The sequence below is a fragment of the Acanthisitta chloris genome, unplaced genomic scaffold (assembly GCF_000695815.1).
Source record: "Acanthisitta chloris isolate BGI_N310 unplaced genomic scaffold, ASM69581v1 scaffold34449, whole genome shotgun sequence".
Classification (NCBI taxonomy): domain Eukaryota; kingdom Metazoa; phylum Chordata; class Aves; order Passeriformes; family Acanthisittidae; genus Acanthisitta; species Acanthisitta chloris.
The window spans coordinates 1-13626 of record NW_008691747.1 but is presented as its reverse complement, the minus strand read 5'-3'; the positions used below and the strand labels follow the sequence as shown (position 1 = coordinate 13626).

At 47.1% G+C, this 13626-nt stretch overlaps 1 protein-coding gene across 1 annotated transcript in view; it reads right to left on the bottom strand.

The window, feature by feature from the left end:
* LOC103809492 (urotensin-2 receptor-like) overlaps positions 1-13610 on the bottom strand; it is a 19410-nt gene extending 5800 nt beyond the window's left edge. Inside the window, 2 exon segments of the mRNA XM_009082327.1 lie at positions 12664-13361; positions 13364-13610. Coding sequence (XP_009080575.1) covers positions 12715-13361; positions 13364-13610 — 894 coding nt within the window. The 3' untranslated portion in view covers positions 12664-12714.
* Between the last annotated feature and the right edge of the window lie 16 nt (positions 13611-13626).

Sequence of the window (13626 nt, the reverse complement as noted above, 5' to 3'; positions counted from 1 at the left end):
CAGGAATTTCTCCAAGTGCCTCAGGTGCTGATTGCTAGTCCTTTGTATCTCTGCAAAATAAGTTTCAGACAGTTATTGTGGTCCTTGATTGAACTGCAGACTTTTCCTAGTGTTTATCCTCCTTAGGGACTGGCCTGTTCATGGCAGATTGCAGGGAAAGGTTCTGCCAAGGAGGTACCACCAGCCCACAGACACCTCCCACGGCCTGGAGGAGCTCCCCAGCAGTCAGGGTGTCAGCAAGGCTGCACATGTCTCCCCTCCAGAGACAGTTCCTCTAAACACTGGAGATGTTGTTTATCCTTGGGGCCAGGACTCCATCAATTTGTCCAGTTTATGTTGGGAAGAGACAGTAAAACTGATGCTTATAAGGATTCTGACTGCACACGCTCCTGCATAGGAAGCTAAGAAAACCCTCGTGTCCCTCAGCCCCACATGAGTTGGGCAGTAGGGACCACCCCAGGAGGAGGTTTGGGGTCTGGGGAGGGCTGAAGGGTGGGCTCTGGCTGTCAACTCCAAAAGGCAGTCAGCAGCTGGGATGGGGAGGACACATCTGGAGGCTCTAAGGAAGTGTTTGATGGCCACTAAAAAGGTGTTTAATGGCAACAGAAAAGACCCTTGGGAGATAATAGTTGGGGTCTTTTGTGGGACTCAGCAAGGCATTGCAGGTGAGGGGAAGGCTGAGCCCTCCTGCTGCTGAGGTGCTGAGAAGGAGCAAATGTGAAGTCTGGGTAACATCAAGTGTTGAATGGCAGGGTCTGATATCCCAAAGGACACTTGTTAGGGATCGCTATCACATGGATATGATGATGGAAAGGGGTAAAACTAAGTGATGGCCCAGAGGCTCTAGCAGAGGGTGGGATCCCCTCACAAGAAGAGACTGAAACAGCTTTTTAGAGACATCTCACACAGTACTGACAGTTAAGCTCAGCCTGCAGCACTTCTCCAGCCACGCTTTGCTGCCAGGACTCTGTAGCTGTTGACTTTTTGTAGCTTCTTGGGTACCAGTAAGGGAAAGGACGCTGATGGGAGAGGCAGGAAATTTATGCTGCCCTTGTGTGCCACAGAAAGATGCTTTGACAGGGACACTTAGCAGGAAGAAAAGATCCTGACAGCATTGCTGTCATCCTCTTCTCAGCACAGTACCCCCAAAAGCCAGCAGAAAACATAGGGTAACAGAAGCAATGTGTGGGCTGCAGAATCCTGGGAGATGCCCAGCAGGAAGTCACTTGCCTGGTATAAGATACCTGCTTCACTGAGGTACTGTTAACTTGTTTTGCTACAGCAGCTGTCTCTGCCTTATTAACTGAGAAATTACTGATTGAAGAGAAAACACTAATTCTAGCCCATATGTTAACTTGATTCTTTTTCCTTTGGGGTAAGGGGAGAACATCCCATAACACTTCTCCACTTGAAATCACCGGATCTCTTGAAGACCTGCCTTGTGCCTTGCCCTCTTGTGTGAAAAAAAAGGGGAAATTTAAAATCAACTGGATCCCACCAAGAGCTTCCTCATAGCCTCAGCAGCCCAGACTCGGAATGGATGAGCTCTGCTAATTTAGAGCAGTTTGGCAAGACATTCAATTGAGGACCCAGTGGAGTACTCGAGGAGTTTTCGTTCCAGATCATTTGTCCTGCCTGTGTGAGAGTTACAACTCTCGACAGGTTTGGATTCCATTTCATTTCATTCACCAATTCTGTAACCATGGGTAACAGCAGAAATGATGTGCTGCAAGGAGGCTGTCAAGGTTGTCAGGTTTTAAAATCAACCTGCTTTGATGTCTCTTCTGTTCTAAAGCATTTACCTTGCAGAGTTTGCTCTGAAAAACCTGTTTAGAAATTATTTTCCTGTTTTGCAGCATTTGAACTAAAAGCAGAACAGAATTTCATGGGTGCCTTTGTAAAAGATTGGTATGTTGCCAGACATACAAGATCTACCTTGTTCTAATGCCTTCTCCCTAACAGAAAAAATAAGTTTACTTTGCTCTGAAGTGTATTTTGAACCATGAGGTTCAGTACAAACTCTTCCTTCCTACTACAGACAGGACTAGAGGAGCTATGAGCTTAAAACCATTTGGAATTGCAAAGGGGATAAATCTGCCTGTGGTCAGCAAAGGTTTCAGGGCTTTGCTTTTTCTTTCTTCTCCTTTCTGAACATCTGTGGCTGACTCCTTGCTGGGAGGAGGGTCCCCTGCTCATTATCTTGTGCCAGCTGACAGCCACATCCCATGGGCATATCTGCACAGGAGTTACACCTGACTGATGCTGTGCATGAGGAATCTAATGTATTAATCGAGGACAAAGGATAGAAGCACTTAAACAAGAAGCTCAAAAAGTGCCTGAGCACTTACAGGTGAGTTGTCTCTGATGAAACATTTTGCTGGAGACTGGTGGCAGTTTCAGAGAGCTCTTACTGCATGTGAAGCCAAATGTGGGAGGTTTGGAGCTAGTATGGAACAAGGGCCAAAGCCATGACTCTACAAGGTGAGGAGCAGTGTTCCTGTTTCCCCTGGCAGTGTGTGCAAGCAAAGGTTTTCGACTCCAGGGAAGGTGAGCACTGTTTTGGAAGACTAAATCTAGCAGCAATTAAAGGAGCTCTTAATTAACCAAATATTCTCCCTGCTTGCCTTTCCAAATTATTCAATAACTGTACAATTATAATGAGCTTGGCAAGTAATTATTAGCCATTCCAGGCACTGCCCTCACCAACTGCAGCCTTTGAACACAGCAGCTGTTAATGTATTGGGAAACTGAGCAGGAAAAAAAAACCCCAGGTCCTGAGGCAATGTAAGGAAAACTGCTCCCCCATGCTGTGTCTCTAAGTGTGTTAGTCCCTTCCAGACTGAAGATCCATCATAAAATTTACTAGTCTGGGTCAAAGCTGCAGTACTGTGTTTTCATGGGTGCTGTGGTAAGGATAGAAATGTTCCTGATGGTTCTTCTGCCTCACAAGGCTTTACAGAGCCTCCCTGGGGGCTAATGTGCATTGTTAAAGAGGGAAGCCACCACCTTAACCACTGACCAGAAAGGAGAAAGCAGAAGGTAAAGCCCAAAGTCTCTGAGAACACAAGATTTTTTCTAGGTGCGGCAGTGTAAAAGTTGTTGGGATTGTGAATTCAGCCATTTATTGGTCTGAGTTTAACTGATATGTTAAACTATGAAAAGCTCAAGTCCATTGAAGCTTTTCAGCCATGATTTTTAAAACAGATTTGAAGATGTTCCACAAACACTTCTTTTCATGGTCCATCAGTTGTACCAGTGGCCTGGGGGTGGGTAGGGAACTTGATGGGGGCAAGAAATAATTACTTTGTCTTGGTTGGAAAAAAGAAACCCCAACCCTATAGAATAAAATGACTTAATCCTTTAAAACTACAAGGTTGTAAAACCAGATGTACCAGCCTAAGTGAGGGGACAGAGGAGATGGAAGGTAAGCAGCAAAGGAAAAGGTTGTTAAATCATACTCCTGGCTCTGCAGACATAACTTCTCTAATGTAGCTGTGGGATTTGCTTATAGCAGTCACACTTGCAGGAACATGCCTGACTTCTGATTAAGTTATGGAAATCAATAGAGGCTTCTCCCTTCTCTGTGGGCAACCTGAAACAGCTCTAAATCCAAGAGGTAAGAAATTTCCCCCAAGCCTTGAAACTCTCACAGAGTCTGGTGGGTGGTTTCAGCTATGGAGCAAAAGGAGGGTGGAAGCAAAGCCCCTGGGAGAGGTTGCAGCTAAGTGCTGGGAAGGAAGTGTAACACAAAGAAAGGACAGAACATGCAGGGACAGGAAAGACCAACAAGATTAATGAAAGAACAGCAATGTGCTAAAAACAAACACATATTTTTACTGAACATATAAGCTAAGCAGTCATGCTTGATCCATGATCTTTCTGTTCAAGCTCTTTCCAATGCAGTCAGGAGATTGGTGAGCAATGGGAATGCACATGGTTAAGGCAGGCCCTGGGATGAGGTAATTATCCACAGGCTAAGTCTCAAATACGTGCCTTGGAGCTCTCCTGAGATAAACATTTACTGAAGAATGTGACAGAAGACAAAAATGTCTATTAAGATGCTTTTTCGAGGCATTTCTTTTGAGCTCTAGGCTAACGTGCCAGTGAGAGTCTCTATTTCTTTCTATGCACTCCTGCACATCCCACTCCTGCTGCCCCACACTGCCCCTGTAACTCCTCACCCTGCACTGTCAGGGTTCGTGCCTGTAGTGGAGTTTGGAGGCTCCTGTACCAACAGGGTTTGCTTGCAAGCACAGCAAATAGGGCAAGAAGGGAGGAGGACTTGTAAGGATGTCAGGCTGGGCCTTGGCTGCATCTCGAATGGGATGTGGCTGTCAGATCAAGCTCTGGTTCTGCACTGAGATCCTGACAGGAGGTGAGATTGCAGCTGCCAGTGCCTGGGCATGTGCTCTCGGAGCCCCTCGGGTGCCCATCTCCTCTCCCCCTCCTACTTCCACACCAGGTGTAAAGCCTTATTACTGGAGGCAGCATGAAGCTGATGCCTTCCTCTGGCTCCTCTCAGCCTACAGCCTCTGTGCCCTCATTAGTGAGTAATTCAGTGTGACACCTTAACTATTTCACTTCTGTGTTCTGCAGGTTGTGTAGCTGTCAAATCCCTTCTCCCTGTGCCTCAGGCCCCTCTTGTCCTGCTTCCCCAGACCCCTCTTGGTCTGTAAACACAAGGGCTAGAATCGAGGGGGCACAAAGGCTTTCCCCATACAATGAAGTTACAGGTTTCAGGTTTTACTTGTCTTTTATTGGACCAAGCACAAGACTTCTTACTTTTTTCTTTCTGAATAACAGAGATAGGTACTGAATACCCAGGGCACACAATGCTTGGGAGAGAAAATATTCACTTATATGAATGCTCAAGTGATATTCCAGCCCTGTCTCCATTCCTGCACTGTGGTCAACTCCCATTTAAAACAGAGCTGCAAGGAACTTTTCCTCCAGCACTGGGCACTGTAGGCTGTGAGGCTTCACTTTGTCATCCAGCTTAAGAGAAGCTGCTGCAAAGATTGAGGCAGTGCTTTGAAGTTTGAGAGACATTTGCCATAACAAACTCGCCTTTGTATTCAAACAAACAAACACATGAAAGCAGCCAAGCGAAGTTACTCTACTCGGTTGTTATTCCCTCTGCTACTGTTGCTGGGAATTAATTGTGCTGTGCCTCAGGCAGGCGGAGGTTCCTCGACAGATTTAATCATTCTAAAAAGATGCCAACAACAAAATGACAGGGAAGCTCTGTTGTGTTTAGCAGTTGGTAATGAGCATTGGGATAATTCTTTCTATTCAGCCTCCTCTGCATTGATAACCTGCTGTCAGAGCAGGCTGAGCCATGGGCTCAGGTCTTTACCTCCACCGACCCCAGTGCTCCCAGCCTGTAATGTGGGGTAAAGAAGAAAGATTTTCCTTCCCTACCATTTCTCTTGCTATTGTTTCTCACCCGAGGAGGGGCTTTAGAGAGGGTATTGATGCACTGGAATGATGATGCTTTTATCAGGAGCTCTTTTCAGCTGTGTTCCCAGCAAAGCCAGCTGGGCACAGCTGCCCAGGCTGGGGCTGAGGGATCATCTTTGCCAACCAACTGCCATTCATCAAACCCAGAGAAGTTCTGGTACACAAACATTTCTTCTGTCCAGCCATTAATAGCTAACCCAAACCTCAAATTATCCCTACAAGGAGACCTTTTTCCTTCTGTATATAGCATCTCTCATCCAAGGAGCTCAGAATTTGTCACACACATCAGTGACATCTCAAAACACTCATACAGGCACTGGAAATAGTGTCACTGTTTTCTAGGCATGTAGTGAACCCCAGCACAAGAACAGGTGACTCCCTCAAGGTCATAGTGTATGTCAGTGGTCATTTTCATGGTTTCATAATATGTTAAGTGATTGGACTGGACCTTAGAGATGTCCTAGTCCCAACCTCCTCCCCTGGGCAGGAACTCCTCCCACCAGACCGAGTTGCTCAAGGCTCCAGCTAACCTTAACTTGAACACCTTTTTTCTAGGAGAAGTCAGGACTTCAGAGCTCTCCTGTTCCAGTTAATCCCTCTCTTCAGCTTCAACACAAATGCTGCCTCTACAGGCAGCTCCAGCATCAAACCCCTTGTAAATCTGTGCTGGATTTTATTTGCTGTCTTGCTCTAAGCCTGCCTGAGTTACCACCAGCGCTTTCAGGCTGAGTGGCCTGTGAGTCCCCACCAGCAGATGATGTGTAGGAAGATAAATATATGCACTTGAGTGGGATCAGATAACTGCTGTGACCACGGGGCACGGTGCAGGCAGGGGCTGCAGACTCCCTGTGTAGTGCTGCTACCAATCCTTAAGCTGGACACTGCCCAGGGGCAGAAAGTTGCTTTTTGGTGGTTCGAGGTAAACAGGGCTCCAGCTGATTCTGTAATAATGCCATTTCCATAAGATATTACCTTCTGCAGTGTTGAATGAAAGAAAAAACCACCCCAATCTGTTACAAAGAACAAGCAGAAACTCAATTTAAACCTGTGAGGTTAGTGGGACTCTGAGCAGTGCAGTGCTGCCAGCCCACGCTCCCCAAAGGGAGGATGCTGCAGGAGCTTGGCACAGGAGCTGGTGCTGCCTACTGCCATGCACAGCTTGCCTGGTGGGACCTGTATCTCCCTGGAGGTTTAGGTGTCCTCTCTTCATGTGTGTCTCCAAGGGTGCCACTGGCTCTCCCCTTGCAGCATTGCTGCATCACAGCTAATTTACATTCTCCATCCTTTCAGATTTTTCAAAGATAGGTTCAAGGTACCCTGAGAAGGAATTTCTCTGTAGTGCCTGGCTCCTTGCAGGAGCCAGCCTTGTGCTTCTCAAATGTCAAGCTGATATTTAGAAACTAATAGGCATGGAAGTGTGGTAAATTTGATGGACGTCCCTGGGTTGCAGGAGCATGTAGATGGAGCAGTAACTGTCTCTAACAGGCTGTGTTTATGGACACACTACATTTAGCTCCAGGAATCTCCCTTGCTTTGTTTGGATGAAATGATGTTTGGTTCTAGTTAAGAATTCAGGAGCTGAATTCAAGATCCTAACGGGAAGGAGCAAGGAAAGACTAACAGCATCTCAGAGAGACACTGGCCAAAACAAGCTGGAACAAACTTGGCAGATTTTACTTCTCCAGCATTAGCACCACTTCGGTTTTAGAACTGGTTCCTCTGCCAAGCGTGGCTGATATTGCTGGTGCTTTGATTTTGCACAAACTTATATACTCTTTTCCCTGCAGATACTTTGATGGAGGGATTTGGGTGGGATCTTCTGCAGTATTGAAGTTCAGCCTTCTCTAATGAATTCAACAATTGCTTCTCAACTCTTCACCTTGTTTCTCAGTGTAGAAGCTTTCCCAGTGCTTACCAAAATGTTTCATTTATATTTTAAGTGCATAGCACTGGAAAAGCAGAGCCCAAATGCCAGAAGACTTCTAGAGGATTGATTTCTCCCTTTCCTCTTTTAACTGTTCCTTTCTTGGGTGGAGAACTAAAGGGAAATGTTACAGCAGTTTTGCTTTGGTGTATTCCCTAGGGAACATCTTCTTTGGGGACAAGATGACTCCAGGTGGGACCACAGATCACAAAGCTCAGTTTTGACCATTCAGACTTGCTAAGATGAAATAAATCTACCTCAAAGGTGATACATGCCACACCAGAAATTCAGTGTGGGCAGAAAGCCCAGGAAGGACAGTGAGTTCCTCCATCTGCTTTCAGAGCTCAGCCTGAGCCATCGAATCCTCCCTGACACTTTGCCACCAACTCATGCATCCTTTCTCCCTGCTATGCTTTAGACACATTCCCAAACAAGGGCAAAAAACTTGTACAATGGTAATAACACTAACTTTTAAGTTTAAACTTTACTGTGAAGCTGTGGCTATTTTGAAGACAAAGCACTATATTTCTTAAAAGCCACAGCAATTAACTCTGTGTCTCTCTAGTCCCCAGAAAAACTTAGAGCTAACAGCAAAACCCAATATTGTAAGTAAAAAAACCCACCCAACTGTAGTTAGTCATCAGCTCTGGGTGTTTCTGTGGGTGCTGGCTGGGAGGATGCTGTGCAAAATGACAGGAATAAAGTTAGTCTGGGTTTGGCATAGGAAGAAACGTGGGAGAGGAGACAGCACTTGGAACTAGGTTTTCTCTTCTCAACAGACTTTTCCCCTTCAGATGTTGTAGTTACATTCTACTTCAAAGGTATTAAATGCTCGTGTGTAGTTAGGCTGTGCCCTGGTTGTCTGCAATCACTGTGTTTCAAAGTCTGAAATAGAAGCAAATTTTCTTCCCGAGACCTCAGGATGGGAAATTGCTGCTGCCACCAGAGGGACTCCAAAATGCAACGGGAAAGTCAAGTGTCCTTAAACCAGCCAAACATCCCAGCAGAGCTGCCTGACTTTCTGGGGCTGTCCTGATGACTTCTAAGGTTCTACATCAGCTGCTCCTATGGCTTGAGGGCTGAGCTGCAATGTGGGGTTTATGTGCTTTCTCCTCTCATGCTGGTGATTATGAATAGATTATAAGAGATTATAACAGATTATGAGCTCAGTCATCCTGTCAATTCTCCTTACTTAATCCATCTTGGCAGGAAGTTGTGCATCTTGTAGCTCAAGGTACAAAATGCTCATGAAGTCCCCTCTCTTTTGCTGGCTTCCCTGGTGTTCAGTCACACACTGAACACCAGAACTGACTGCTAAAATAGGAGGTAGAGAGTTAATGGTTTGCTTGCACTCATGACTGTACTGTACTGTGGGGTTTTAGGGCTTTTATTGCAAATTTGGTTTTGAAAAGTAGGGGGAAAGATGATAAAAAAATGTTAGACTGAAGGTAAAGGCAGGAAAAATTCCACAAGATTCAAATGGATCCTTCTCTGTCTGGTGAAAACAAAGTTAACTCTACTCGAGCTCAAACCAGCACACATTCTCACTTGTCCCACAAATCATTGGCATTTTGGCTTCTCAAGTGAAAGAGGAAAAATTGCCATTGCTGCAGCAGGTACTACCTGAGATTAAAGGAAGGAGAGAGGACTCAGGATGAAGCTGCTTTGCTTTCACAGTCTGGGCTGGTTTTTTGGTTATAAATCCTAACAGGTGCTGGAAAATATTTTTAGTGATTTCATGATTGATTTTCTTTCTTGTAAAGCATGGATGGAGTTTTGTAGTGACAACCTCTGGCCCAACCACAGAAATATTGTTGCCCTGCCTAAAATTCCCATTTCCCACATTGCTGAAGAACTAGCTGTGTCACTGAACCTGCAGCAACACTGAATTTATAATAAAACCCACCCAAAGCAGTGAGAACCACATGATCACAATCATTTGGGTATGATGAATGATCCCAGGGTACACAGAGCTTGATTTCTTGGAATGTAGAATAGCCAAAGTCAAATTGTTTTCAAGGAACTCTCCACATGCTCAGTTACAGCCTGACGGACTTCCCTGTTGTTACTCAGCCCTGGCCTGAGATGCTTCAGATTTATCTAAAGTGACATAATACACATAATTTGCACAGCCACATCATCCAGATTCTGGTTATGTGTCTGTCTCAATTCTCCTACACTTGTGCAACCTCTGTGGCTGTGGACACAAGATGTTTCTAATCTCCTGATCTTGGGAATCCTGACTCACCCATTTCACTGCTGAGGACAGGTAATACCTCTCCCTCTTGTAGGAAACAGCCTGAGCTCCTTTACAGCAGATTTACATGGCCTACACACAGGGAGATGTGCTTGGGAATACTGAGATCCCAAACCAACACCTTCCCCAGGAAAACTGCTGGGTGATCAACAGGTAGAGTTGCCCCTCCCAGGTAACCTAAAGGTTGTGTCAGCCCCAGACAGGACTCTGCTCTAGACAGGCAGCAGCAATTCCCTTCCAGAGTGAACTCTCAAATTAATGTGGTTTTGTTCTTAAAGGAAGATACATGGAGACTGTCTCCTCATTCCCAAACATAAGCACACCAAGAAGAGTCAAGGCTTGCCCAGTTACAGACAACAGGAACTCAGCTGAAACATCTGCTCTTGCAGGATATTTATGAAGTGGATCAAACCTCCTGACTTCTGGCAGTTTAACTGGTCTGATGGGATATTAAGAGGGATGCTGTTTATGTAATTCATCTTTGAAATTGAGCTCTGCTCCCCAGGAGTACAAGCAGCTCCCGAGGAGTCGTGTTTGGGAAGGTCTGCACTGTGTTGTGCTCCCTGTGCTGCTGAAGAGCTGTCATTCAACATGCACAGCAGCATCTTGTGGCTGCTGGCCAGTTCTGTGTGTTAAACAGGCTCTCCTCTGCCTCAGTGATGTGCTTCGTGGGCATCATCAAATTTACTGGTTCTCTGGCTGGAGTAACCTTGGATGGGTTTATCAGAGCCTGATGGGAGAGGGGAGCAGCACTGGGATGGGGCCAGGATGGAGCACAGACTGGTTGAAAAACATGCTGAGTGACAAACATCACAGAATCACAGGTTAGTTTGGCTTGGAAGGACCTTAAAGCTCATCTCATTCCAACCCTCTGCCATGAGCAGGGATACCTTCCACTAGCCCAGGTTGCTCCAAGCCCCGTCCAACCTGGCCTGGAACACTTCCAGGGATGTGGTAGCCTCAGCTTCTCTGGGCAACCTGTGTCAGTGCCTCAGCACCTCACAGGGAACAATTTCTTCCTCATATCCAATCTATCCCTGCCCTCTGGCAGTGTGAAGCCATTCCCTGTGTCCTGTCACTCCAGGCCTTTGTCCCAAGTCCCTCTCCAGCTCTCTTGGAGCCCCTGTAGGCACTGAAAGGAGCTCTAAAGTCTCCCCAGAGCTTTCTCTTCTCCAGGCTGAACACCCCTAGCTCTCCCAGCCTGGCTCCAGGGAAGAGCTGCTCCAGCCCTCGGAGCAACTTTGTGGCCTTCAAGACACATCAGCACTGTGTCAGGTCAGGATCCAAGTGGCACGTGTGATACCAGGAAGGGATGTAGCCATGCTTGGCTCTGCCAGGACACGTGTCCAGCCCCTCTGTTACACTCCCTGAGAGCAGGGCAGCCCAGCACACCTCGAGGATGTCACACCTACTCCAGCCTTCCCACACTGTCTTTTGAGTTCAGTCTTGTCTTTGTTATTCTTATTTGGGAGTGACTTCCAGCCTGAAGAGCTGTTCTGAAAAACTTCTGAATCCTGCAGTCTCAGCCCATACATGCTGTCCAGATCCTTCTGCAGAGCCTTCCTCCCCTGCAGCAGATCAACACTCCCACCCAACTTGGTGCTGTCTGCAAATTTACTGATGGTAGACTCAAGTCTCCTCATCCAGATCATCGATACTGGACAGGACTAGGTCCAATACTGATCCCTAGGGACACCACTAGTGACCAGACACCAGCTGGATGCAGGACCATTCTCCACCACTCTCTGGGCCTGGCCAGAGCTGTGGTGGTTAGGGTTAGGGCTAAAAGTTAGGGTTAAGTCAGAAATGTCTGTACCTCACACTGCTTGCTGTTTCAGAAGTCCCTGGGCATCACTAGCTGCTGACAATAGTTTATGCAACTCATATCATGCTTTTCTTATTCTGAGTTTGTCCCAGAAGAAGAATGAGGATACTGAATCCAACTCTCTCCCTGAGAAATACACCCCCTGAGCTGGGAGAAGAGACCAGACAAGGGGAAACCTGCTCATGGTCCATTTTTAACAGCATTTATTTTATAAACTGAGGTTTCACAATTGTTTAAATGCTTACAGGTATCTCTAGGATCTGTGAGGAAGGTTTACTGCAAGATGCCAAGTAGGGAGAAAATGAGCAGAATATATTGTGGCAAAATGCTTTTGTTTAAATGTCCTGAAAAAGAATTTGCCTCTTTTATGAAGATTTTTATGAGATGGGATTCAGTAATTTTTCTTAGAGCCTCAGGTTTTTCAGTGATAGGGTTGTAAGAACTTTTTATTTCTCTCCAAAGTAAATTTTCAGGTTTTTCAAGCTCTGTTGACTGTTAAGAAAGGGACAAGCTTTAATAAATAAATAAATTAATTAATTAATAATTAAAGCAGTGGCAAATTCAAATCACCTTAGGTAGAAACCTTCAAAAACGACAAGTTTTTTTTAGGTAATCCTGTGGTTTCTGACAGCTTACCTTGTAGTTTTTGAATGCTTGGAGTTCAAAGTGCTGCTGCAATGAATTTTAAAATAGAGACTTTAAGCTTGATGAAACTGTAGTGCACTGTAATGTAACAGGAAATAGGAAAAGGGGCTTAAAGGTCTCTCCACACACTCCAGAAACAGACAATGGTAATACACGGGGCAAACCCAAGGCTTGGAGCTAAATGAGGCAATACCAGGCCAATTTCAGACTTCTGCAGCTCTGACCCAGCCAGAGCCCCATGGGAGCAATGAGAAACCACACAGGAGAAAGGGTGTGCAGAGCTGGAGCTGGGCAAAACTCAGCAAAGTGTGATGACAGTTTGCGGCAGAACTGAACAAGTATCCACCTCACCTTCTGCACCCCAAACCTTGCAGGATTTGTCCCAAATGGCTGCTGGCTCCTGTCAGGACTCCCCCAACAGCCCTAAGCCAGATGGAAACTCAGACTCATCTCATAGTACCCGGGCTCACGCAGCTTCTTGACCCTAACTAGAGTGAGCAGCAGAAATGAGTTTTTAGGACCCTTCAGGGCTAAGGGGTCCCAAAGCCCTACCTTGGCCAGACGCTCTGCTGGTCCCGGTGTCTCTGGAGCTCCTCCTCTTCCTCACTTGTCCTTCAGCGTGGCCATGCCCAGTGCCTCCGAGCTGTAGTCGTACTGGTTGCTGGAGGACATGGAGCGTCCCCAGGAGCACTGCAGGTTGGAGCCTCTCTTGCGAAAGGAGGACGTGAACCTGTAGAAGTTACGGTGCCTGTTGCGCAGGTACTCCCTGTAGTTTTTGGTGAGCAGGGTGTAGAGAAAGGGGTTGATGCAGCTGTTGCTGTAGGTCAGGCAGGTCACCAGGTAGTTAATGCACTTTTGGGTTTGGGTGGTGAGCTGCAGGGAGCTGCTGTAGAGCCGCACCAACTGCCAGATCCAAAACGGCAGGAAGCAGGCCCAGAAGACCAGCACGATGCTGAAAATCATGATGAGGACCTTCTGCCGGGGGGATCTCTTGCTCTTCTCCTTGTGGGGAGGGTTCCTCTGGGACTCCAGGTAGGTCCTGGCCAGGCGCGTGTAGAGGAAGCCGATGATGATTCCCGGGGCCATGATGCTGGTGCTGAAGAGCACCGTCAGGTAGGTCCGGTAGGCATCCACGCTCCAGGTGGGCGCACACATCCTCTTCACCTTGCCCTCTGCCTTGCCCCCCTCGGTCAGGGTGACCATCAGCATCATGGGCAGAGTGAGGAGCAGCGACACCGACCAGACGGCGTGCCCTTCCGATAGCCTCTGGACCTCTTCAGGGTGTCGAGGGGCCGGGTGACGGCCAGGTAACGCTCGGTGCACATCAGGGTGAGGGTGAAGATGCTGGCGTGCATGGTGAGCAGGTCCAGGCTGAGCAGGATGCGGCAGCCCAGGTCGCCGAAGTACCAGTCCTGGGCCAGGTAGGTGCAGACGATGAAGGGGATGGTGGAGAGGTAGAGCAGATCGGCCAGGGCCAGGCTGACGATGGAGCTGTACATGGGGGCGGCGCAGCGC